Consider the following 26,692-nt stretch of genomic DNA (forward strand, 5'->3'; position numbering starts at 1 on the left):
GCCGAGACCTCGACGTCGATAAATAAGTCGCTATTCCCGGAATACCCTATTTAAAATCTAAGGCAGAACGATAATAGCTTATTACGAAGGGATTCGAAAAAAGAATATACGCTAACTATGCCGTTAAAAATAACCCTCGAGTCCCGCCCGTTAATAATATATACTTTACGCTCTTTTAAATTTCGTATATACACGACGAATATATAGAGTATTTCGAAAAAAAACTTATAAATAAATAGTTTCCTTAACGAATTAAGCGAACACTTATTATACGCTTATATTTAAACCACTTAATCGGAAAAGTTAAAACGTTTACACTTAACCTCCGAAAGGCTTACCTATTAATAAAAGAAAACCTTAGGTGGCCTAGGAAATACCACTTAAAAGAACGGCTATAAGACTAATATAATTAACCCTAGTGCATAATACACGCCTACGATAAAACCACGGTATTATAATAAATATACGGAAACGCGACGCTCGAAACGTAACTAGCGATAAGATTAAAGTTACCGAAAGTAATTCACTACGAGACTTATAACGCGCCACTATCGATTAACGGCGCTTTACGATAACGATTCTTTTTAATAACGAAAAGAGAAACTATTAAAATCGCGAAACGAGCTAATTATTTATTAATAAATAGTAATACTCTTATAATTTAATAGTATTAAAACGATAATACTATTAAACTTATTTACTAGCTACGATTCGTAAGATTTAAAAAAATTAACCCACGAACTATAGAACGATATTACGAAACGTTGCTATTATTAAATTATATACTTATGCTCACGCTTACCTTTAATTAATAAGCGACTTTGCGCCGATAAAAAGGTATAAGAGGAGACCTCGGTCGTAAAAGGTAATAATCGAGAAATAAAAGCCGCCGATTATAAAGGGACGATATTAAGCGGGATAAAATAGGTCTTTATATTATACGACGAATAATTAAAATATTTACGAGTATATTATATTAATAATAAATATAAAAGGAGCTTACGTTAATGCGTTACTCGATAACGGAGCGTAAAGAAATTATATTTCACTAAGAATTATTAATAGCTTAGAATTAAAATAGTAAAAAAAGACGCCCTATATCGATTTAAGACCGTTAATAGAGGACTTATAACGTATAAAAGCGGAGAAATACGGAAAAAAGTCGCGAACTTTCTTATTATCATCGGATAACGATATAAACGAATTACGTATAACATTACGAAAATATTAAGATATAATATAATTTTAAGGATACTTTAATTACGGGTAAGCAATCTTAGAGTTAATTAAAAGACTAGCCGCCTTTAGTGAGATACACTAAGAAAGAGTTTAGCCTTTAAATAACGTTTATAAAAGGAACCCTTAAATAAATTAACGATATTTAAAGCTTACGTTATAATTAAAGAGTTAAAGCTAAACGTTACTATATAAATACCGGATAATTATAAGGAATTTAACGACTTATTTAATAGAGAATTAAAAATAAGACTATTAAAATATACGTAATAAAATTACGAGATACCCCTTAAAAAAGGGAAGGAACCTTATTTTATACCGATATATCGATTAAACTAGGAACACGAATAAGCTTTAAAAGATTACATCGAGAAAAACCTCGTTAAAGAATATATACGACTATTTATATTATTAGTAGGATACCTTATACTCTTCGTATTAAAAAAAAGTAAAAACAAAAAACTTAAATAGCGAATATATATCGATTATCGTAAACTTAACGATATTACTATTAAAAACTAATACCCCTTACTCTTAATTAACGACCTACGAGATAAACTATACCGAGCTAAGATCTTTACGGCTTTAAACCTACCGAATGCCTACGGGCTTATCCGGATCAAGGAAGGAAAAGAATGAAAAACTGCCTTTAAAACTAAATACGGGCACTTTAAATATCTTGTTATGCTTTTTAACTTAATTAATACCTTAGTTAGCTTCTAGAGTATAATTAACTATATATTACGAGAGTACATCGATAAATTCGTTATTATTTACCTTAATAATATTTTTATTTACTCCGAAAACGAGGAATAATATAAAGAGCACGTAAAATTAATACTTTAAAAACTATAAAACGTTAACCTATTAATTAACCTTAAGAAGAACGAGTTTTATAAGTAATTAGTTATTTTCGTAAGATACGTAGTATTTTTAAGAGAAATTCGAATAAAATCTTTTAAAGTATTAATAATTAAAGAGTAGTTTACGCTTATAAGCGCTATAAAAGTCTAATCGTTCTTTAAATTAATTAACTACTATAAAATCTTTATCTTTAAGTTTAGTAAAATAGCGACACCCTTAATAAACCTAACTTAAAAAGACGAACTATTTCGATAAACGGAAACGGAAGAATCGGCCTTTTAAGATTTTAAAAAAAGAATCGCTAGCGAACTAGTACTTCGCATAATAAACCCCACTAAACTATTCGAAGTTAAAACCGACGTATCGAATTATACGATCGAAAGGTAACTTAGTTAATAGAACGATAGCGGGAAACTATACCCAGTAGCATTCTTTTCGAAAAAGCTGAATAGATTAAAACTTAACTATTAAATTTACGATAAAGAGCTAATAGCTATTATTAAAGCTTTTAAAAAATAAAGGCACTATTTAAGTAAAATAAAAGTATTAATAAAGGTTTATATAGATTATAAAAACCTTATATTATTTACCACTAATAAAGAATTAAATAAACGATAAGTACGATGAGCGGAATTCCTGTCGGAATTTAATTTTATTATTATTTACCGAAAGGGTAGCGAAAACGGACGAGTTAACGCGCTTAGCCGTCGGCTAAACCACTAAGAGGAAGTTTTAACCGAAACCCGAACTATTTTCACGTAAAACTAAGATAATAACCTTATATTATCTCGATAAATTAACGCGACTAGTAATATAATATACGATAATAAATAAATTATAAAATTCCGAACGTATTACGAATAAATAAACGCTACACAGCTTACGCCACTAAAAGCTAGCTTAAGAAACGGCTTAGTATACTACCACGGTAAGCTATATATCTTAAAGCAATACAGGCAGAAGTTTATTAAAGAATTCCACGAATACCCCGCACACGGGCACCAAGGAATCTATAAAACTTAAAAACGAATTATTAAACTGTATAACTGCGAGAATTTTAAAACTAAATCGCTAAAACTATAAAAAATACAACCTTTATAATAAAACTAAAACAGCTAAATATCGACCCTACGAAGAACTGTAATTAATCCCATTATTTAATAGGTTTTAAAAAACCATCGCCTTAAATTAAATTATTAAGTTACTACCGTTAAAAAAACCATTAATTAAAATTATATACGATAATATCTTAATTATTACGAATAAGTTTACGAAGTATACCTACTTTTTACTATATAAAGAAATTAATATCGCCGAAGACTTAATATACACCTTCTTTAAAATAATTACTAGTTAGCATAGGCTATTAAAAACTATTATTTCGAATAAAAATAAACTACTTATATTTAAGTTTTAAAAATTACTTATAACATAACTCGGTATTAAATATAAGCTATTTATAGCTTATTATCCGTAGATAAACGGCTAAACCGAACGAATAAATTAAATATTAAAATAATACCTCCGATACTACGTTAACTACGAATAAAATAACTAGGTATAATTATTACTAATGGTATAATTTATATATAATAGTATAAATAACGAAATAATACGTATATTACTATTTAAAGTAAACTATAGGTTCGACCTTAACATTATAAAGAACCCCTTAAAAGGAAAGTTAACACCGATGGCGACTATTTAAATCGAAAAACTAAAAAAACTATAAACATCGCTGTAAAAAAATCTTACTTTTCTTTAAAAACGAATAAAAAAACACGCTAATAAAACAAAGTTAAAGGGATTAACTTTTAAAAAAGGAAAAAAAGTTTACCTTTTACGACGAAATATTAAGACTAAGCGACTAAGCGAGAAACTAGACTTTAAAAAATCAGATTATTTAAAATCGTAAAAGTTATTTTAAAAACTAATTATCGACTATTATTACTAAAAACTATAAAAATATACCTTGTATTTTATATCTTTTTATTTAAACTAGTATTAAAAAATACTAAACTCGAAACACGATTAAAGGTCGAAATAAATTAAAACGAGTACGAAATTAAAGGGATACTTAATAAAAAACGAGTAAGACGAAAATAGAAGTACCTCGTTAAATAAAAAAATTACCCACTTAAAAAAACACTTAAAAGCCTAAAAAACACTTAAAAAACGCTATTAAAGAACTTCGAGAGTTTAAAGAACGGATAGTAAAAAAAACTCTAGACTTATCGTATTTTAGTCGATTACCCCGAAAGCGTTAAAAGATTAGGCCTTAGCGACCACTTCCGACTCTACGCGTTTAAACTTTTCGAGCTCGTTTAAAAACTGAAAGCCGCGATTCATTATTTCCGTACCACGAGTAACCAACGACTCCCGTTGCTTACGAAAACGCTCTAGTTTCGCGAGGGCCTCGGCAGCCTATTAATAAAGGGAACGAAGGCGCTCCGCGGTAGCGGCCTCCTTTCGTTAAAAACGCTGAGATTCCGACACTACCCGAGATAAACTCGAGGTAGGAATATTAGAACTATTATAGGAGCGATCTCGACGAATATACTCTTTATATCGAAAAACGTTATTTATTATTTAATATTTTTACCTCCGTTTAAAGTATAAAGTGCAGGGTATAATTTCGAATTTAAACGTTTCGATAATAGCCGCGAGCTTATAACGATTCTTAGTTTTTTTTAATTATACGATAAGCTTCGTAATACGATTAAATATAATAAGTATATATTATAAAAAAAGTATAAAAAAAAGGGAAAACTTATAAAATTAATAAAAATAAAATAAACAAGGGTTTTTAAAAAACCTAGGCACTTTAAGGATAAAGGCTAAAAAAGAGGGGAGATAATATTATAACCCGACCTGCTTATGCGGCCAGGAAAGGGCGCAGCGGCTGCGGAAGTACGAAGCCCCGCAGGGGAGCCAGATAAACCGAAAAGGCTGACGCACGAGCCACATGATTACGTAACGATTCATTACGAATTATTAGTGAGCCGTAATAAGCCGCCGTGTTAAATTATTTTAAATTATCGGTGAGTTAAGGTAAATTAACGATAAAAAAATTACTAGGTTATTAGTAAGCGACGGTAATTTAACGAGCCGAGTAATTATTAATAAAGGAACGAGGTTAAATATAAAACGAATATTTTTTTATATAGTTTTATAAATACTTTCGTTTATTTAATAATTAATTTAAGTATTAATTTTTATTTATTAATAAGGTATATATTTTAACGATTTATTATAATATTATAAACTACGCTTTAATATTTATTTAAAACTTAATTACTTTATTACTTTACCGATAGTGTAATTTTATCACTTGTTTAAATACTCTCTCGTATTACTAATATAAACCCGCGTACGTTCTACTAAGTTTTTATTAAACCCTTAATAAGTATCGTTACACTTATATAAATAGGTTATCGGAGATATAAGCTAGTTTACGCCCTGTTTAAGGATATAAAAAAGGGAATTTAAGAATAAAATAAAGAATTTAACGCTTATACCGATATTAAGAATAGTTCGGATAAATATATTTAGCCACGCTTTAAAGAATATTAGGTTTATAGCGGAGTAAATAAGAGGACGAACGCGATATTTAAAGTATTTTATTAAGAGGACATCGATTATTAAATCCTGCACGACTTAATAAGTAATAAGGGTAGAGATTATTTTACGATGTAAGTCCTTTTTCGTTTCCATAAGGGATATAATAAATAGGTCGTGTTTACTTAGTTTTTCTTCGTTAAAGAGAAACTCTTTATTTTATATCCCCTTTCGTACCTCCTCGCGAAGGCCTTAGCGGAGAGGGTGATTAATTACGAGGGTTACGTTATTTAAGCCGAGCCTTTTTTTAATACTAAGATAAGTATAAGGGTTGTCCGTATCCTATGAAAGAAGGAGTTTTGACATAAACCGGTATTTCGGAAGATCATCGAGTCGGTCGGGGGGCTTACGAAGTCGGACGACCTATTAACTATGAACTCGTTCGATAATAACTCGGGAAGCTAGGGAAGGCGGCAGGGCTGCTTAATCGATTTTAATCGTATGTATACCGCCGAGGCAACCTTAAAATTTTTAATAGTAAGTCTTCTTTTATTATACGACAAAAAAGTTTTTAATATAATAAAAAAGCATTATTATACGTCGATACGAAACTAAGTAGCGCGGCACCGGGTTAATAGCGGCGTTTATAAAAGGTTTTATATTAACGCGATACGAAACGCTATATTTTAAAATATAAGTTTAAATCGTAGTACCGAGTTTTTTATTTAAATATTTTTAATTATATTAAATTTATATACGATAAAAATACTTTAATAGGGGTATTCGATATAATTATAAACGCCGTCGGCCCGGATATTACGGTTCGCCGGTTAAAAAAAAATAATCGGCCCTCGAAGTAACGTTATAAGCCGTATATAATAAATCGACGAAGGCTACCGGTGTTTATAAAGAGCTACGCGAGTAAAAATGGAACGAACTTAAGATAGCGAAGTAGCGGTAGCGCCGAAATGTTTCTAATATTTTTCGAAGGAACTATTTCTAAATAAAGAATAAAACCGAGCTTAATAAATAATTTAATAGAATTTATGCACCCTAGTAACCGTTACGGAAGATCGTTTTTAGCTAGGCGGACCGGAAAATGCTTACCGATTTACTTAATAACCTAAACGAAGACTTACCGGAAAAAGAGATAGTGTAATAAAAAGTCGATACGATTAACGCGTAAATTATTTATACCTAAAAGATTAAACTTAAAAAGTCGACGATTCCGTAAAATAACACCGAGGCAGCGTAAATAACTATATTTAATAAATATAACCCGACCCCGGTATAGGCAGCGCTCGAGTAGCCACCGTATAAAAATATTTCGCGCCGCGGCTATAATACTTATCGATAATTTAAACTTTAATAGTTATTTTAATAATACTATTTAATCTAGTAAAAATTTAAACCCCGCTATTACCCGACCCTGTAGTCGCTAGCCTCCGTAGTTAATTTGTTAGCGAACCGGGCGAGAATCGATTAGCCGCTTATTTAAAGTTTTAAAAGCCGCAGTATATTTATATGTTTTACTAAAAATAGTTCTCTCGTAAGGGGACGATATAGAACTATATCGATCGGTATTTTATTCGATACGATTAAGAAACTGTGCTATGCCCCTATTTAAAGTATAAATTTAAAAGATTAAAACTAGAGAACGAAATACGATTTAAAAACTATATAAAAATTATTTACGATATCGAGTTACGGTTTAAAATTACGAAACCTATAATAATATTAATAATAACTCTATACGGAAACTAAGTAATAATCGATACGTAATCGTTAATATATAATAGCGTTATTATTAAGATAAGCTAAGCTTTTTTTTTAAAGGTTAAATCGAGTGTATCTTTTATAAAAGTCGACAGGGTAAACTAGTAAGTGGACGACGAATAACTCCCGCCGTTATTAGAATATACTATTAATAAAGGCGAAAACCGAAATATATTTCGCTTTTTTAAACGTTCTTAATTAAACGCGAATCTAAATTTTAAAAATAAAAGAAAAAATAACGGGTATAAAACCCCCGAATATTTATTATTACCGGGCGGCATTTCGACGGTTTTTAATTATAACGCTGGGATAGTTTTATTTTTAATCCCGATTAAACTAATAAACCTAGCCTTACTATAAAGGCTATAAACCCTTATCGAAATAACGGAAACTTTTAGTTTACCTACGTCTTACGATAGTTTTACTATAAACGTTAAAGAACACTAAGACGGTAGTTAAAACCCGTAAAGCTATTAAATCGATTATATATTAAAGAAATGGAAAAGGAATACCTTTCTTATCCGGTGGGAGACCGATAAGTCTTATTAGTGGGTTCCGCGAAGAGACATTTTGGACGAGGAAATGGTCCGGGACTTTAAGGCTAGCTATTAGGGATACTATCGAGGTATAGAAATATTAGGTATAAAAAGATAGGGCGGCAAGGTAAAACACCGTATTCGGTGGACGGGCCGGCCTATAGCCGAGAATACGTAAATAGACGAAAAGGATTTAAGTTTTAAATTATATAGTCTATAAGAGCCGTGCTCGTTAAAGCTTAAAAAGAGGCGACGCTGTTAAGATTATATATAGTTTTTATAAATATTTTTAATTTTATAAGACTTTAACGTAATATTAATTAAATAATAATTTAACTCTCGCTTAAAATACCGAGGCCTACGGAGTGGCACTGTAATTTCTTTTTATTATCCTCGCCTAGGATCGGATCCGTCCTAGGTTTAGGTCGAGTCGGTGGGTGGATGTGACATGGTCGCGGCCAAGCAATTACTACTTACCTTTCTAAAGGTTCTGGAAGAGGTGTTTAAAATACTGTCGTTGAATGCGGTTGCTGCTGGGATCCGGTTCGCCGCGTAAGCATAGGTATCATCTGATCTTACGCGCCGCGAGCTCGATATGGTACCCTGGATCGGCAACTTCGCGGTGCCAGCGTTGCAGTGCCCGAGTGTTATCGTATTCATGGCAACGTTTGCCTACGCAGTCGAGCGCAGCCCCTTATCGCCGTCTTCGCGCCCGCGTCCATGCTTGTGGCCCGTAAAACTATGAGCTCGGCCGCCGCTTTGCGAGCGCGCCCGACTAAACTATGCCTTAACGTTTACTCCGTAACGCTTTTTAATTTTCCAGGACGCCGGTCCGTTTTTATTTAAATGTGTGCCTATTGCGCCGACGTTTAATATAGTATAATACCGTATTCGTATATAGCTTATAAATTAATTATATATTTACTAGCGTCGGCTGCGGCGGATTTATATAAATAGCTTTAAATTATTAAGCCGGGTTTTATGCTTAAAAAAAACAGCACCGGTAAAATTAAAGACTATCGCCGTATAGATTCGCCTCGCCCTTCGTTCCCGTCGTTTAGGTTAATATTATAAATTTATATTTTTATATTCGTTTTTTTTTACGCTTTTTATTAAATATTTCGCCGAGCGATAATTACGTTTATTTATATATAAATCCTAGCGAGTATTTTAAAGGTGGCTCGCTTCGATCGTAAGTTATTTCGTCGGTAAATAAAATAATTAAAGGTTACGCGTTAAAAATAAATTAGCCCTTTAAAGGTTAATACGCTATTAATAGAAATATAAAGTATTTAAAATATAACGAATTTTTTACGGCTCGCGCGTAGTAACGTTTAATATTTATTTAGCTATACGAGTGATTATTTAAATGAAATTTAAGTATCGATTAGCTTAAGGAGCTCGAAAATAAGGTAGCTAAAGGTACCGCGGTACTGTAATAAAAAACAGCTGGGATTAAGTAAATAAGCCTCGGTTTAATATAAACGTAGTATTCGTTACGTAAAGGCCTCCGCGCGTATTTTAAAATATATCTTAATAAGTACTGACGTATTCGCGTACCGCTTAGTGTTTACGCTAACGGTTATCGTAATAAGCTAACGTTTTATCGTGCTAGCAGCGGTCCGACAGCCCTTAGACGAAGGAACTTTTAATATAAAGAATTAGGCTCGGCAAAAATAGGTATTATTAGTGGCGGCGGCGGCGGGGAGGTAATTAAAAGAATCGGCAGCGGGATCTTATAAAATATTAAGTTATATACGTCAGCGAAATAGAAAGCCGGACACGCTAATTATTAAGTTAGTTTATACGGCGAGGTACCTTAGTTTTATCCCACCCCACGGTATAGAGATTTATAAAATCGGTGTCGCGCGTATATATATAGGAATTATTTAAGCACGGGCTATATTATTTATTTCCGGCGTTAATATTTTAAACGTTATTATTTAAAGTATTAATATAGGTCGGGCAGTATTATATATAATAATAAGCTCTAGCGTTTATTTTTAAAATATCGGACGCTATTATTAGTTATAAATAGATTAAATGATAATAAATTAAATGCTTAGCTAGGGGCGCTGCTTTAATACTCTCTTAATTAGCCAGTGCGATCACGTGCAAGTGCGTATAGATAAAAAGAAGTTTAATTACTCTTTTAGCCTTCGAAATAGCGTAAGAATAATACTTTAACTACGATTACTTATTACGTATATATATCTTTTATTAATTTAATTATTTTTTTATCGAGACCACGATTATAATCGTTACCTTAAAATGCTAAATCTTAACACGGTCGACTATTTAATATTTAACTAGCACCTACGCCGGTTTACTTTAGCTCCTAAGATTATAATGCTTTTAACGAAGATAAATAATTAAGATGTTAAGCGCCTAAAGTATCTCGCCTAGCCCGTATATATTCCCGTATTAATCTAAGAGCTTTTAATAGTCGGCCTTAGGCCTCCCACGTATAGGAAAGGTTATTCATGCTGGTTAGTGTGTCTAGGTAATCCGGCCCGAGTTTCTGCTTACTCGTTTCTATTACTTCCACCTATAGTTTCTTCGCTGCCTCTTATCGGCCTTAGTTCTTATACGTCGACGCTAGGTTAGTTATATTAGTTAACGTGTTTAAATAATCCGGCCTGAGTTTTTATTTACTCGTTTTTATTACTTCCACTTGCAGCTTTTCCGCTATCTCTTATCGGCCTTAATTTCTATACGTCGACGTTAAGTTAACTATACTAATTAACGTGTTTAAATAATCCGGCCCGAGTTTTTACTTATTCGTTTTTATTATTTTTATTTATAATTTCTTCGCTGCCTCTTATCGGCCTTAATTCCTATACGTCGACGCTAAATTAATTATATTAATTAACGTGTTTAAATAATCCGGCCTAAGTTTTTACTTACTCGTTTTTATTACTTCTACCTGCAGTTTCTCCGCTGCCTCTTATCGGCCTTAGTTCCTGTACGTCGACGCTAAGTTAATTATGCTAGCTAACGTATTTAAATAATCCGGCCCGAGTTTCTATTTACGAGTCTCTATTACTTCTACGTCCAGCTTTTCCGCTGCCTCCTATCGGCCCTAGTTCCAAAACGTCGACGCCAGGTTAGCCATACTGGTTAGCGTGTCTAAATAATCCGGCCCGAGTTTCTGCTTACTCGTCTCCATTACTTCCACCTGCAGCTTCTCCGCTGCCTCCCATCGGCCTTAGTTCCTATACGTCGACGCCAGGTTGGCCATGCTGGCCAGCGTGTCTGGATGATCCGGCCCGAGTTTCTGCTTGCGAGTCTCCATCAATTCCCTCAGCTTTGATTCAGCATTGATGTTGTCGGTCACAATGTCCGGGGACGGGAACACATCATTCTCGGCTCCGCCGATATGACTGTCAAAGCTTGAGAGCGAAGATAGTGACAGCCTGGAGTTGGCTCCACCAGATATTGCAACACTACTTCCGGAGCCGTGGGGATTTTCATCTCTGTCGTAGCCTAGAGGTGAAGTGGTCATGGCAAACTTCTCCATGTGACAGGCAAGGTGGTCGGCAAAGTCTGCTTCAAAAGGACCTTCCATGCCACAGAATGGACATTTTGATCTCTCGTCCGGTTGTTCGGATACGGCCATGCCCAGGAGGCTCTGGATTTGGGACGGATTCAGCTCTTTGTGGTCGTTCGCCAGATGACGATGTACCGTCGACTGGGACCCAAAGACGCTGGGGTGTTCGAAGCAATGCCAAACGCGGCGATGAACCAAGCATTCATGCTCTTTCCATGCAATGCGATCCCCATATAGAGCTGTGTCTTCTGGACATTCCTTATAGGTACAAAAGTACGGCTGGAAATCTTGAAGGACATGTTTACTAGTTCAACGATCAGAGGTGATATTCCAAACATTATCAAGATTGCTACTTACCGCCAAGCTTGTCCCTTAAAATGCCTCGCAGGGCAGGTGAGCTGACAATAAGGGCAAGTATACTCTTTCGCCTTAGAGGGAATCTGTGGAGGCGGTGGGTGGCAATAAGCCCCCATCGTATCATAGATGGTGGACATATAGGAGATCTGCGATCTTGAGTCCCATTCTACGTCGAGGTTTGGCGCGAACTTGGTGGCCTCGGTTGCTGAAGTGGCGGTCTTCGGTTCCGATACCTCATTAGTTGGGGCCACACTTGGAGCCGGCCGTTCCAAAGGAGGCATCGCTCTATGCGGTGCTGATTTATTTGCTGGCTGCAATGCGGGTATAGAGACCTGGGGTTTTGTTGATACTCTGGCCAGCCTTGCTGCATGAGCTTTCCAGTAGGAAAATACCCGACGTCGGGTGGTATTCGCAATGCTAGCTCTCTCGATCAAATAGTCGCTTGCATGATCGAGCTTGTGACCGCTCTGGAGGTGGAAGTCGGCTATTAGGCCCTTGATACGAAGGTGATCTTCTTTTGCATATCGTTCGAATATATCCTCTCGAGTATAAGGATCCGTCTCGCGATGAAGCCTGGCTTTGAGGTTAGACTCAGCTGTGGCTCTAGCACCTGGATTCCGAATTCTGAACGAAAGCCGATGCAATTCGGAGAGCAGGTCGGTAGTCTCGGCAAAATTGAAGGCAAGCTCGTTATCTATCAGGGCGCACTTGCTGTTATCGCTGTCATCGCTGTATGTGGTGTCATCTTGCTCGTCTATATCGCCATAGTCACCCATGGCATCTTCCAAGGGAGCACGATCACCCTGTACTATCGAGCAACCTAATCAAGATCAGTAAAGGCCAGAAAGTGTAACTCAGTCGAGCTTACTAATTCTCAAGACATCCTCTATCTTGTCCAGTGTCCTAACGATGGCGTTCCGGATCACAGTCGAGTCGCGCAGGCGATGATCCAATGCTGCATGGCCTGTCCTCAAGGCACCGAGGTTTCCGGCCCATACTCTCAAGCGTGCAGCTTCATTCTCTACTTGCGAAACTGATATTTTCTTTCGATGTTCTTCTGGTCCGTTCTCTAGATGCCTCTCAAGGTCAGCGAAAAGCCCAATACACGTCGTGGTCCGATCATAGAGAGTCGCCATGGTATCTGCTACCTTAGCCAAATTGGCCGAGCTTCTCTGGACGGTATTTGAACGAGAGTATTTCGGAGTGAAGATGCGGCTGAGACTTACCCCTCCTTTTTCACTTTCGATCTGATAGGCGGACGACTGCCCTGATCCTAAAAACCTCACCCATTAATCCGAATGTGCATTTTCAACCCCGCAATGTCAAATTCCTCAAGGTCTGTCAAGTTGACAAACACTGTCTCAAGATGGCCGAAGTCGCCGGCCTTGTTCTTGGGGCAATCCCATTATTGATATCTGCTCTGGAGCACTCCGACGATATAACTGGCCCTTTCCGCAGATTGTTACATTGGAGAAGGTACAGGAATGACCAAATTCGTCAGCTGAACTACTGCTCGGTTAGCTATGACCAGACGCTACGTCTTCTCCTGAAGAATGTGGTTGACGACGAAGAACTCAGCGAGATGCTCGAAGACCCACAATGCAGTACCTGGGGAAGGCCTGGACTCGAACGGGATCTCAGAGCTAAGCTTGGCATGGTATATGAGTCTTGCTTGTCTACCATTAAAGAGATGGATTCGGTCATGAGAGAGATTGCTGGCAACATTGAAAAGCTAGGCGGTTCGGGTCAGGTACAGCGCCTTCCGTTTGCGATACTCCCTTAATCTAACAATTAGCTTGACCAGGTACAAACGGCTGGGCTCCGAGCTGTGCTCAATGCCAACACCTCAGCTCAGCGGATATCAGATCGCAACGAGTGCTTCCAGTTCGCGACCGGGCTGCGTTACACAATATCAAATCGGCAAATCAAAAAGTCTCTCAAGAAACTACAGGAATGCAACGCAAGATTGGATAACTTCATCAGCAAAGCAGGAATGATACAAGATAACTTCAACTCACCATCCTTCAAGATCAGTTTCGTTATGCCCCTGGATGACATTAGATGTGATGCGACCCGGATATATGACTCGATCACGCGATCATGGTGCGCCTTCCACAACACGCATACTGCGGCCTGGCGCCTCGAATCACGGATCAGACGTCGAAAAAAGGCGGGAAGCGGCTGGTGAACCAAACTGGAAGCGAACCTGGACGCTTCAACATTTCCGTGTTGGATTCATCCCATCTGGTTTGGCTCCACACAGAATTCAGTTGTCAAACTAGGAAGGAAGAAATAATACGGTAATTATTCTAGCCTGTCACCCTTCGACTCACTGTACTGATCTGTCGCCAGCCCCAAACAAGGACCAAAAGTCATGTTTGTCGAATCAGCTCCTGAGGAGCTTCCCCTTGAAGGGCCCCAAGCTTTGACCCAGGTTACCAACATCTGTTCCGCACTGAATAAAAATATTGCAGAATCGATTGAGTTTCGTCTTGATGGCGAGGGCAGTCTTCGGTACCACAATCGAGACAGCGCTGAGCAATCCCCATCAATCAGCGAAAGGGGTGAGACGCTGGACGAACTTCTGTCCAAACACCAGTTCTATTTCGGAACCTCGATGGAGTCGTATACCCTGGCAATCAATCTAATAACCACACTGGTTCAACTTGGCGGAACGCCATGGCTGCGGAATCCGTGGACAAAGAAGGATATCATGTTCTTCGCGATCCAGGGCAGTAATCTTGGCAATCTCGATACCCTCCATCCGTACTTGATCAACCAGCATCCTCCAGGTAAGCCATACCAGAATACTTCAGTGGCATGAACTTACATGGCCAAAGATGATAGTCCACGGAACGGACTTCACCCTTCGAATCATTCTTCTAATGAAGTCGATCGCAACAATATTGCAACTTTAGGTGTTATGCTACTGGAGATGCAGAGCGGTCGCCGTATAGAAGATTTTCGCACGCCCGAAGACGGTGCCTTTAGTACAGGGTCAAACCTTGCTGTGGCAACAAGACTGCTTCAAAGACTGCATGATCGAGGCTCGATGTCTGAGGGGCTCACAAGAGCTATCACATATTGCCTGCAGAGTTCGATCAATCCAGCGGCAAGCCTCACGGACAAGCAATTCGTGGATGCCTTTATAAATGAGACTGTTAGCCCGCTGGAGAAAGAGAGGCGGTTTCTGATGGACCACTGAGGGAGCAGGATAGAGAGGAACATCCACCGGCTTCTGGAAACAGAAGGCATGAGTATTGTTCCTGTTAAGCTGATTTATCATTAAATCGAGGTTAGGGGAAAAACAAAAACGGAATACATAAATGAAGATGAGAGTCAATTTATCGTCTGTCCTAAGGCAGCTACTGTAGTGCACTGTTGCGGCGTTCCAGTGGGTTTCTCTCTTACTGGCGCCCTCTGCAGGTATCTACCCCCTCTGTGGCGCTAGCCTCAACTCAAGCTTTCTGCCAGCCTCCATCACCTTGAAATTGACTGCGAATAGGCCATGGCCAAAACAGTGCCGAGACAGCCGGCACCTGGCCAGGCGTTTTTTTCTTTCTTATTTTTTTTAATCTTTTATTAACATCTATAACTGAAAATGGCGTCCGACGAGGTCAATTCCAGAAATGGACCCCAGAATCTGTCATCATGTACAGTACTGAACAACGGATGCCAGTACTCCAGGCAACGACGTTTGGAATGCCAGCGCCGGAAATGGATGACATGACCCGTGCTCACATTGTTTATTTTTTCCCATAGGCGCGCGACACCAATTTTGCAAAGATCTATAGAAACCCTTCAGGCCCGATATGTATTGTAGGTAGTACACTATGTAAAAGCCCAACACTGGGACACAATAGGGATCTATTTGTGTTCCCCATTCGCCGCTTCGAGTCTGCTGCTGCTGTTTGCTGGCTTCCCTCATCTGGAGCGGCAGCACCAACGGAATGCCATTTGACTAATTGCATCTAAGTTCTTAGAGTGCCGAGACTTATAAAACCACCTAAAAGCCCTTGCCTCTGGGCCCATAGCTGCGATCACAGTCTGGGATCTTCGAAAGCGATGCGACAAGAGGAAAATAAGAGTAGGTAAATAATAATAAGCAATGTGTGGATAATGATAAATTATACCACAGGCTTCTAAGACCTAAGTCCTTATATTTCCAGGAATGCAGCCCAAAATATCCCTAGGAGCGACGGCTAAAATTGTCACGGTTGGAGTAATTCGGGAGACAAGGCTACAGCTTATTGCTATATTGTGAAAGACCGAAAAAAATAAAGAAGGAAGGAAGAAGTCCAATCCAGCTCCGACCGATATGCTATCTAAATTAATGAGGTGGTGAGCTTAGAAGTCCCAGTGCGCGCCGTAGTAAAAGTTAGACCATCTTAAATACCGCTAGCTTAGTAACATTATTCCTATACCGTAGAAACCCTTATAGTGTTAACCTATTATAGGTTATTTAGCTAGCACGAAGTCGCTTAAACTTTCCACGGTAACTACCTAGTAAATGCCGTGGCAGCCTCGGCGATGCAAGGCCGGTGACGAAGAACCTAAACTGTGTAACGACTTCCGAGTTAGTTTTTTAATGCGTATTTTTAATACTAACCGTTTAATAAAGGAAATTAGAAATATACTTAATAAAAAAAGGCGGGATAATAAGTAGCTTTATACGTAGATATAAGGCTAAGCCGTAAGGTAAATAGCGATAAATGAGACTAATTTAATTACGGTATATAAATCCCTTAGGATGCTTTAAACGGCTTAGGTAAACTAAGTTTATAAAGTTACGAATTAACTCGACGTTATATAGTATTCGTTTAAGGGATAAATATATAGTATTTATAGTAAGTAAACGTAAGTTAACTGCTTTTTTTAAAATTATAATATAAATATAAAAAATAGTGGGGTATAGTAAACCGGACGAGCTTATTCGTAAAGCTTATATATATATACATAGTTTATTAACGCCCGGGCGGCAGTGCCGAAAAGGCAATTAACTTTAATTTATAATATATTCTTAAATCGATTCCTTATTACCTTAAGCCCTTACGTACTTTAATTTCAGTTAGCCACTTTATTACTATTAGCCTTTTCTTGTTTAAGACCCTATTTGTTAATACTATAGTGTTTCCTGGCAGGCTAGCTTAAAGGCCCTTTTTTAAGTGTCTAGCATCTAATCCTCGGCAGCTGAAGCGGTGCCTGCAGTCTAAGGTACGAAACAGTTAATATTAGTAAAATAGGTTAGTAAATGTAAGCAATCAGCTAGGTAACGGTAGGGTTTAAAGTAGCGGGGGTGTAAAGCTTTAGTTTTCGTATTTATTTACCGGGTCGTTCTCATGTTATATATATAAGTCCTTAGTGTTCGAGCGTATACTAAATTATTCCTTTTAAATATACGCTTATAATATAAAGTATATTAAATCGTTTCGAAACTTTAATATACCTTTATTTAATGCTAAACTATGCTATAACGTGCTGCCACATTATATCGGTTACTTATAGTATGTATAAATCCCCACTGGATTAAGGTTCCTTTACAGCCCTATGAAGCGGACTAGCGGCCTAAGAGCAGCGACCTGCTAGCGCTCCGAACCCGTACTGCGACCTAATGAGGAATGCCTTTTACGTCGGGAATTAACCGTTAATTCTAAGGTTCCTGCATTCTAACAGGCGGGATCATCCCAGGGTTCAGCTCTTGATAAAGACGGCCCCAGTAAACTAGTTCTATTGAGGCAGTTATATAGTGTACGCATGCTCCACGTAATAGGAGCCATTAGCTTATAGGAATCATCCGCGGTGTTTTCCGCCCTGTTTAGGTAGCACTAGGATAGTGTACTTACACTAGCCGTAGAAAGTCGGGATTAACCTAGGATCCTTTTAACTTAATGCATTATCGATTCGATTTCGACCGACACGGGTCGAACCGCTTTATATTTAACTACGTACTTAAAAATAAATCGTAATATATTATTAATAAAGAGTAACGATTAAAGTATTTAATAGCATCGCTTTTCGTGCCGCCTATTCTAAATTATTCGTATATACTCACGTAAAACAACGGGCGAAAAAAAAATCTATTCCGATGAATCTATTCGCGGTAAAAGTTCTAAATCTCCGATCTTACTCGTTTACACGGGATCACAAAATGCCAGTTCCTCCCGTAGTATATCCCGGCTTTTTATAAACTATTTCGGCTATACGTTAAACTATTTTATAAACGAATAAAATAAAATATACAGCGGCTTTATTACGTAGCATGCATCTTCGGCGTAAAAAAGGGCGAATAAAGCGATCCGTCCATCGGGGTCGCACTTAAAACGCCCCTGCATTAAATACGTTACAGTATAGGATCATGTCGTGGCTAGAGGTTGGGCATAACGATCCTATATTATCATCCATTCATCTATCCACCCGCCCATCCATCCATCCATCCATCCATCCATCCATCTATCCATCCACCCATCTATCCATCCATCCACCCATCCATCCATCCATCCACCCATCCATCCATCCATCCACTCACCCATTCACTCACCCATCCACTCACCCATCCACTCACCCATCCACTCACCCATTTTGTTACGCCAAGCCGTTTTAATCCATATGCGATCACTAACCAAGAAACTCGGTTAGCCTTCGACCGGGGCATGCTTGCCATTTTTTAGCACCTAAACGTCCAGGGTAGGATACTACCTATTCTATTCACCTGTTTTGTATTTCCGTCCGCTCTCTATCCTCTTAATATTTCGTTTTACTAGTTTCTATTATATCTTTATTTTCGAATAACGTACTTAATGTATTAAACTTAAAGTGTATATACTTTTAAATAAACGTCTCTTTAAATAAAAAACGCTCGGAGGCGTTTTAAAAGCTTACTAAACTCTTTAAAGAAACGCCGACCGAGCTTACGAAATATAAAGCTGCGATAAAAAGCCGACGTGGACATGCTCGTAAAAACCTTAAAACAATTAAGGAAATAATTAATAAAATAATTAACGAGTAGGAAAAGTTTAAAGTGTTTTTATTAATCGCCTTTATATTTATTATTATATAATTAAGAATATTATTAAACGACTCTATTTTTTAATCGATAAAAATATAAGTTAAGAATAATAAAACTCGTTTCGGCGGCATTAGTGAAACTCTCGATAAATACTATACGGAATATTAAACCTTACTTAACGACCCTTAATAGCGTAAGCGAGTTCGGATAAACGATTTAAATATAGACTAGTAATCTTAAAAATCGGCGAAACTTACACTAGTATCTTAAGCTAAGAGCCCTTCTCCGGTAGTTTAAACGGTAATTACTCCGTTTAACGCTAAGTACGGAGAAGAAATAGTCGAAGGAGAACGTGTAGTTTACGATGTTATTAATTGTAATTAAGCTATTTTAAATAATATAAACTAATGCTTTACTTTTAATATACTTTATTTTATTAATAGCTTAGTATAAACTAATAGTAAATAGTATTAAATTAAACTAATAAACGTTATTCACCTCCTATTTTCCTTTTTAAAGACTAAAGTTCGGGTTACGATACTAAATTATCCTAAACTCTCCCCGTTCGCTATGTTTTACTTGTCGCGCGCTGAGGCACAGCAGAGCTCGAAGAAAGGCTCGCAGATCATGCCAGTTGGTGAATCTCGACGTTCTTAAGGAGAGATGTCGTCTCGGCGGCTGGCGAGGGTTCGCATTAAAGATTTAAAAACCGCCCGCATTTATTACTAAACTTACTAAATTAAACCTCGACTAAAAACAAGCTATTTTTAAACACTAAAAAGCATAGTGTTAATAATTTAACGGATTCTCAGTGTTGTTAAAATAATAATATAAAAGAAACCTAGTCATCTTACATTTATTCTCTAGTGCCTTCGTTTAGATAACTTCATGCCACTACTTTCGAAGGTCACTTTCGAAGATTCGTGGGCTAATTTAATAAGGCTATGAGTTACGTACACTCGACTATCCTAAATGCTCCGAGTTGCAGGCGCTCTTTAGCGTTATCCGGGCAGCTTTGAGAAAATAACAGTATTTTTAAGCTCGTAACGAGGATTATATCCCGGCATAAACCGTAACTATACTATATAATCCCCTTTCGAAATCGATATAGTTTAGCTTTATTATTATTATATATAAAAACCTTTAGTAGTAAAGTAGTAAATATAAATTTAACTATATAATATATATATAATAGTGCCCGTAACTAGTGTTCCACTTTTTAAATTTATTAAGCATTAAATGAAATATATACGCTCCCACTTTTATTCTCGTAATATCTTTATTCTTAATTATATTTACTACTATATAGTATATATTATATAATATATACTATATTATATATCTATTAAAGCTAAATACGTAGCTATTATTATCGCAGGCTAGCTATATATTTATCATTATAAAATGCGTTCCTATAAAGAATACTATGCTTTAATAATTTAATGAATAGTTAAACTTTTTAAATTAAGGAATTTAAACATATATAAAAAAACACCCATTTCGACGCTTACTACTTACTTTAAAAATAGGCCTAACTTATAATTTTACATGCCTCGTTTTAATATATATATCGCTATATAAACTAATAAAAACATTAAATTATTAAGCAAGCCTGTTATATTATATATTATTGCGACTAAAAGCCGGGGATGCGTTAACGTTATTGCTCTGCTCTCTACCGCCGTTCTGGCTTGCTAGCTAACCAACGGAAGAACGGGTAGCCACTGGTGACTAGTGGCCTGGAGCCACAGCACATATAAAGCTTGACCTCTTCCGCCCCGCGCCTCTTACTCCTAGGCTATGCCTACGTTAATCTTTGCGCCTGTTTTTAAATTCGCGAACGGATAAACATGTTTTATAAAATAACTAAGCTAATATTATCGAAATTAATTTAATATAGTAAATAAAGAAAGCGTAAACAAAGGGAAAATAATTAAATAGTTATAAAAAACCGAGGACTATAAATATATAACACGCCTTAAGACCCTCTATTTATAAAAATAATAGAAATATAAGAGACGGATTACGATCTCTTAACTAGTAGATATAGCCCACACGTTGTCAAGCCCTTCTTTAGAAAATTGCATACAAAATACCCTTCCCGAACGACAACCGATAGTTACGAAAGAGCTAGACACAGCAGACGTGCATGCCCGGAAATCGAATGGTAGCTATAATAAGTAATTCCCGCACCAAGTTATCCAGCTGCGATCCTCGTTAATACCGAGGTTAAATCGTGCAGCCTCGCGTTATAAAAGTAATAAATAATTAAATAAACAACCGATAGGGATAGCTCTAATATCGGTCAAAATAAACGAAAAATCCGGACTAAACGATAATATAACGGATACGGTGCCCATGTTAATAGTCTGCAACTCTTGGCCCGTCGCGGCGTCCCAGACCTTGACCGTTTTATCGTGCGACGCCGACGCCACGAGCTGGCCGTCGCGCGAGAACGCCACCGAGGTGACCGAGTCGCTGTGGCCCGCGAGCGTCTGCTTTTCTTGGCCCGTCTGCGCGTCCCAGACCTTGGCCGTTTTATTCCACGACGCCGACGCCACGAGCTGGCCGTCGCGCGAGAACGCCACCGAGTTGACCGACTCGCTGTGGCCCTCGAGCGTTTAACGGCAGTTATTCCATTTATCGTTTACTGCTGGCTAGAGAATTATCTATTGGGGGATATTATATTAAAATATAATACGAATTATATTTTGTTTTAGGGCGAAAAGGAGGGTAAATAAATAGACTTAAAGAGGGGTAAATTAAATAATAGAAATATTAGCGAAAATAAAGCGTTTCGTATCGTTAAAAAAGCATTAATATATTTAATAGTACTCGACTTAATAAATTATTAATAGCCTAGCGTAAAAAATCGATTAATAATTTATAGTAAAATTTCTTAACGTAATTAGAATTTATAAACTTTCCGAAGCTTTATTTATTAAACTAAGCGTTTTTAATTAATATAAAAAGTAGTAAATCAAGAATTTATACACTTCGTTACCGTTAAAGATTTTTTTATATAAATACTATAAGTAGTATACCTAGTGGCGGTAGGTATATTATGTTTTTAATTGTAAGTGCCTTTCGATTCGTTAAGGATCGATGTTTAAGAGTGTTATCCCTAGTGTTTAAACTTAATATATATCCGTTTATAACGATTTATTTATAATTAATAGATATTTTATAGCTAGTAAACGATAGACCTACTCTTCGTTAATTTAAAACTAATTATTTTACTTCTCTAGGTTAAAAAAGAAATCGCGGAAGGATAAATATAGTAATCGAATCGGTAATTTAAATAAAGGCGGAATACTAAGCACGGAATAAAATAGGTTTAAATTATTTAATATATCGTGCAACTTTATACGAAGTAGCCGGGCTAGAACAAACGCAAATAGTAGGCTGGCGAGCGCTATTATCGAACTAACCAGAATACGGAAATGCCTTAAGGTTTTATCTCGTTCTCGCGCCGTCCGGCCGATAAGTAACTATTTTAAAATAGGTATATAGGTAATATTAAGTTTAAATTTTTAACTCTTCGTGTATTATTTTAAAACCCTGCGAAGCTTCGTATTCGGATTACCAATTTTATAATCACCGATAAAGCGGCACACGGTAGCGGCGAAAATAAAAAGTGGTACGGTTATATTAACTAACTTTTATATATTATCTCCGCTCGGTTACTTAATAAGTAAACGTTAATCGCTTAATACGAAACTATTATACTTATTCTTTACTCGTGTAAGCTTATTATTAAAAAAAGCGTGGATATCGCGTATAATAATCGGTTTAAAGACTTCGTAAAAGATAAGATTATAATATACGCCCTTAATCTTTTTAAATCTAAAACGAATAAAAAAGCTCGGGCTTATTAGTAAGAAAAATTTTAAGCCGTGGCGATTATATCGTTTTTAAGCCCGAGAATAAATTAATTAAAAATTTAGTATTCTCCTCGTGTTCGCACTTATTAAGGGCATTCACGACAATTAAAAGGATACGGTCCTTATAGGCGTTGCCGGAAATCTTCGATAGCGATTAAAATATAAGCTTTTTAATCTGTTCTGCTATCGATTTCCCGAAGACTAAAGGATCGGAATTAATAATAGCCTGGATATAGGGTACAACAGCCGGTTCCCGTAAACATAACTGCGCCGCCAGGGTAGGGAAGAACTTGGATACGCCGCCACGGTTTCCTTTATTACGTTTAAAAAAAAGCTAGCACTAAGGAACCCGCCGGTAAAGGCAGTTTACGCTAAGGTACGTGAGATAATAGATTTACCCGTTTTTACTATACTATTAAGCTAAAATATCGCTTTTATATTCGGATTATAAATCTATTTTTTAATGTTTTATAAAAGATTTACTCGAGTGTCTTAAAGGCAGGTTAAATTATATTATTTAGTAATTAAATCGAAGGCAGCTTTTTATATAATAAATAGTATGCCGAGTAAGATTTTTCGATAAGTTTTATAGATAAACCTCTTATATAACATTAGTATTTATTATTATTTTTCCTTAAGGCTATATTTAAAATAATTATATTATTATAAACAGTAATCTCGTAGAGTAAAAAAATATAGAAATAAATTAAGCCTTATTTAATTTATAACGAACCTCGTTTACTCGGTATAATTTTTAATTACGGTAAGATTATTAAAAACTATAAAATATTAAATTAATTATATATAGAAATAAAATAATAAGTAGCCTTCGAGTATATTAACTTTAATTTAGCCTAGAAAGAATATTTCGAACTTTTCTCTCGGCGGCGATATTGTACGGCTTAACGTACTCTAGGAGCTCTTTCGCAAAGGTAGCTGTAGCGGCAGCAGTATGCTCTTGCTACGCCTTGTTTTTATACGAGTCTATATAATTATAAATTCTTCGGATAACGATATATAGGTAATTATCGAGTAAGCCGGCCGCTTTTATTTCGACGTAGAGAACGCCGCCTAGGTCTTTAGAGAGGCGCTCACGGAAAGCGGTATTTTTAATAATTTAGTTGCCGGATGCGATAGTGCTATAATAGACTTTTATTTCTTACTGCTTTTTTTTATAATCTGGTTAATATCGCAGAGTTAGCAGCTGTTTTCCGTATCCTTATTTACTTTATCTTTTTTTTTCTCGTTTTCCCCGTAGCGGTCACCTTGTTTTACGCCTAAGTTTTTCTCGGTATTATTAACGTGGCCGTAGTTTACTTTAAATAAGACGTCTTCGAGCCGGTCTGTTCGTAGGTATTTCGCTATAAGTCGCGGATACTTCTTGGTAAATATTTTTAAATACTCCGGTATTTTTAATCCCTCGAGTTCGTGCGCCGTTTTTATTTATGTTAAAGTAGTAAAAAGTAGAGTTGGCGGGTTATTTAGCGACCTAGTGCGATTAAATTAACCACTTAGTTCCGCCTTACCTATGTCTTATTATACTACCCCGGGAAGTTATTTAGTCGGCACGCTAATAATTATATCCCCAAGTCGAACTTTAAAAAGAATATCGCTACTAATATTTATTATTAAACCGAAGCGAATAGCGGAAAAAACGTTAATTATATAAATCGCAACAGCTGTGGCCGAGCTAGTATTAATCCTATTTTTCGGTAAATAAGCGATAATAATATTATAGTTATTAATAAATCTTAAAATATATACGTTAAGGTTGTTCGGCGGTTTCGCGAGGTTCGGATATCGCTTATTAAGCATCGCCGTTGCCGCCGTTTACTCTTTCGGTAATATATAAACCTATCTCACTATGTAAGCGTTATACTAGATTAGGAGGGCCGTTATTATAGGCTTATTACCGTAAGGCGACTCCGAATCGGGATACTTCGCTTAACCGCGACGACTAAACGTATATATATTAATTTTGCTTACGTAAAACGGCTAGGGCCCGAGTGTGCAAGAGCGCTTTAAAAGCAAAGATCGTGCTTATTATCAATAGCTTCCAGCGTTAATGAAGAGAATGAAAAGATCAGGAAGGCCCAGGTAGGACCGATTCAGCCGGTCGGGCTAAGCCCAGGAGGGCGCGTAAGCAAAGCCATGATAGCAGCGATTGGCTACAGTGAGAATGACCCTTCGCCTAATGGAATAGAGGGTTGCCTAGACGGAAAAGTTAGCTGTACGGAGTATGTAATAGAGCTAATAAGATAGAGCTTATATCCGTTCATTAGGCATTCTTATGTAACGAGGAGGCTAAGCGTTTAGGAAAGTAGAATATAATCGCTATTTAACCTTAGCAGCCTGTTTAGAAAAAATCGAGGTATCGGGAGGTAGAAACCGTGCAGGGAATATACGGACTATAAATAGCGCCCGCGCCCAGGTTAGAGATCACTAGAGTAATAATGTAATAAGCTCGATCGTTATAAGTTAAACTACGAACGAGGTAAGCTTAATCACCGCTTAAGATAGTTTTAAGGTTTAAGTTAAATAAAGTTATAGTGAACGAGTTATTTTTATATATAGTTTATTAATTTTTAACCTATTTCGATTTAAGTAATAAGTAAAGTTAATTAAGTTAACGTAAATTAATCGTTTATCTTCGATACTTATTTTATCTTATAAAATAATTACTAAGTATATTAAGCGAGGGTTAAGTTTTTATAGTTTTAATAACGTCCTTTAAAAATAAACCCTCGCTTATTTAAAATCGCTTACTAGATTACCTCTCGCATTAACTTTAATGTTTTATTTAATTAAACACTAAAACGCGGAACTTTATTATATCGCAGCCGGCTCCATTCCTCGACTTATGGTTTAACGATTACAGCTGGCAGGATTATAGCCCTACGGAGAACTTTAAAGATGTAACAACTCCCGAAGACGCCCAGCGGCCGGCCGCTAGTCTCGCGAATGGAGGGAACGCGCCCACGCCAGCACCAAGAGACGGCCTTTCGTTACTGCACCTGGCCGAATAGGACGAGACGAAGATATACGACGAACGGCCGCTTATCTATATATATTACTCGATCGAATAGAAATTAACTATAAATAGTAAGGTAGTTTCAAAAGATACCGAACAGAATTTCGTCCTCGCACCGAGCGATTATTAAAAAAAACATTATAAACTAAGCTCGATAAATTAATAAAGAAAAAATTATTATTTAATAAATTATATAAAGTGAACGATATTAATATCGTAATCTCCGTTCGATATCGTTTAAAAAGTAATTTAATTAAACGATTTAATAATCTTAACGTTAAATAAGTAATCGTAGAAACTTAGCTTTAAGCTTAAAGCCACTTTTTCCGCATTAAAAAGAGGCTAAAAATCGATATTTTATTTAATTATATAAAAGTCGGCGTTAACGCGACTATACTTATACGACGAGGAACTAAGCGGGGATTTACGTTTATTACGCGGTTAATAACAGCGTAAAGAGAGATATATATCGCTATTAAAAGGATTTTCTCGACTAGCCGTCGATTTACGATTAAGTATACCGGCTTATACGGTGCGCCGGTCTATTATACCACTTAAGACCGTACTACTAGGTAAATAATAGTAAGAAACATTATAAGTTAAAAATTTATCACTTTAAGAATCTCATCGAATACGTAGAGTAAAGCGGTAAACTATTAAGCTATAACGATATATTAAATAATCTACGCCGTTAACTATATACCGAGGAGTAATAACGTTTAAAGTAGTAATAAAAAAGGCTTCGTTTATAGTTAATTACCCGCCTATTTATATTATAAACGTTATACTTTTTTATCCTTAGATACCGTAACGGTATCTACGTTATCTAGTTAAACTACGTGTAATATCGCCTATAGCCTCGAGATTACCGGCTTAAAAAACGTCGCGGTTAAG

At 36.6% G+C, this 26,692-nt stretch overlaps 3 protein-coding genes across 3 annotated transcripts; 1 reads left to right on the forward strand and 2 right to left on the reverse strand.

The window, feature by feature from the left end:
• Positions 1-11,178: 11,178 nt before the first annotated feature.
• Positions 11,179-13,013, reverse strand: PG997_000098 (uncharacterized protein; the record flags this gene model as incomplete). The annotated part of the gene is made up of 3 exons (XM_066804413.1): positions 11,179-11,824; positions 11,878-12,697; positions 12,746-13,013. The coding sequence occupies 3 exons, from the start codon at positions 13,011-13,013 to the stop codon at positions 11,179-11,181; spliced, it is 1,734 nt and encodes a 577-aa protein (XP_066674186.1).
• Positions 13,014-13,243: 230 nt separating this feature from the next.
• Positions 13,244-15,082, forward strand: PG997_000099 (uncharacterized protein; the record flags this gene model as incomplete). Its single annotated transcript, XM_066804414.1, has 4 exons — positions 13,244-13,627; positions 13,682-14,061; positions 14,230-14,669; positions 14,718-15,082. The coding sequence occupies 4 exons, from the start codon at positions 13,244-13,246 to the stop codon at positions 15,080-15,082; spliced, it is 1,569 nt and encodes a 522-aa protein (XP_066674187.1).
• Positions 15,083-21,132: 6,050 nt separating this feature from the next.
• On the reverse strand, positions 21,133-22,863 carry PG997_000100 (uncharacterized protein; the record flags this gene model as incomplete). The annotated part of the gene is made up of 4 exons (XM_066804415.1): positions 21,133-21,487; positions 22,124-22,374; positions 22,444-22,538; positions 22,851-22,863. 4 exons carry the CDS (start codon positions 22,861-22,863, stop codon positions 21,133-21,135), a joined length of 714 nt encoding a protein of 237 aa, XP_066674188.1.
• Between the last annotated feature and the right edge of the window lie 3,829 nt (positions 22,864-26,692).

Source organism: Apiospora hydei (assembly GCF_038363865.1).
Source record: "Apiospora hydei strain CBS 114990 chromosome Unknown utg000002l_segment0_segment0, whole genome shotgun sequence".
Taxonomy (NCBI): domain Eukaryota; kingdom Fungi; phylum Ascomycota; class Sordariomycetes; order Amphisphaeriales; family Apiosporaceae; genus Apiospora; species Apiospora hydei.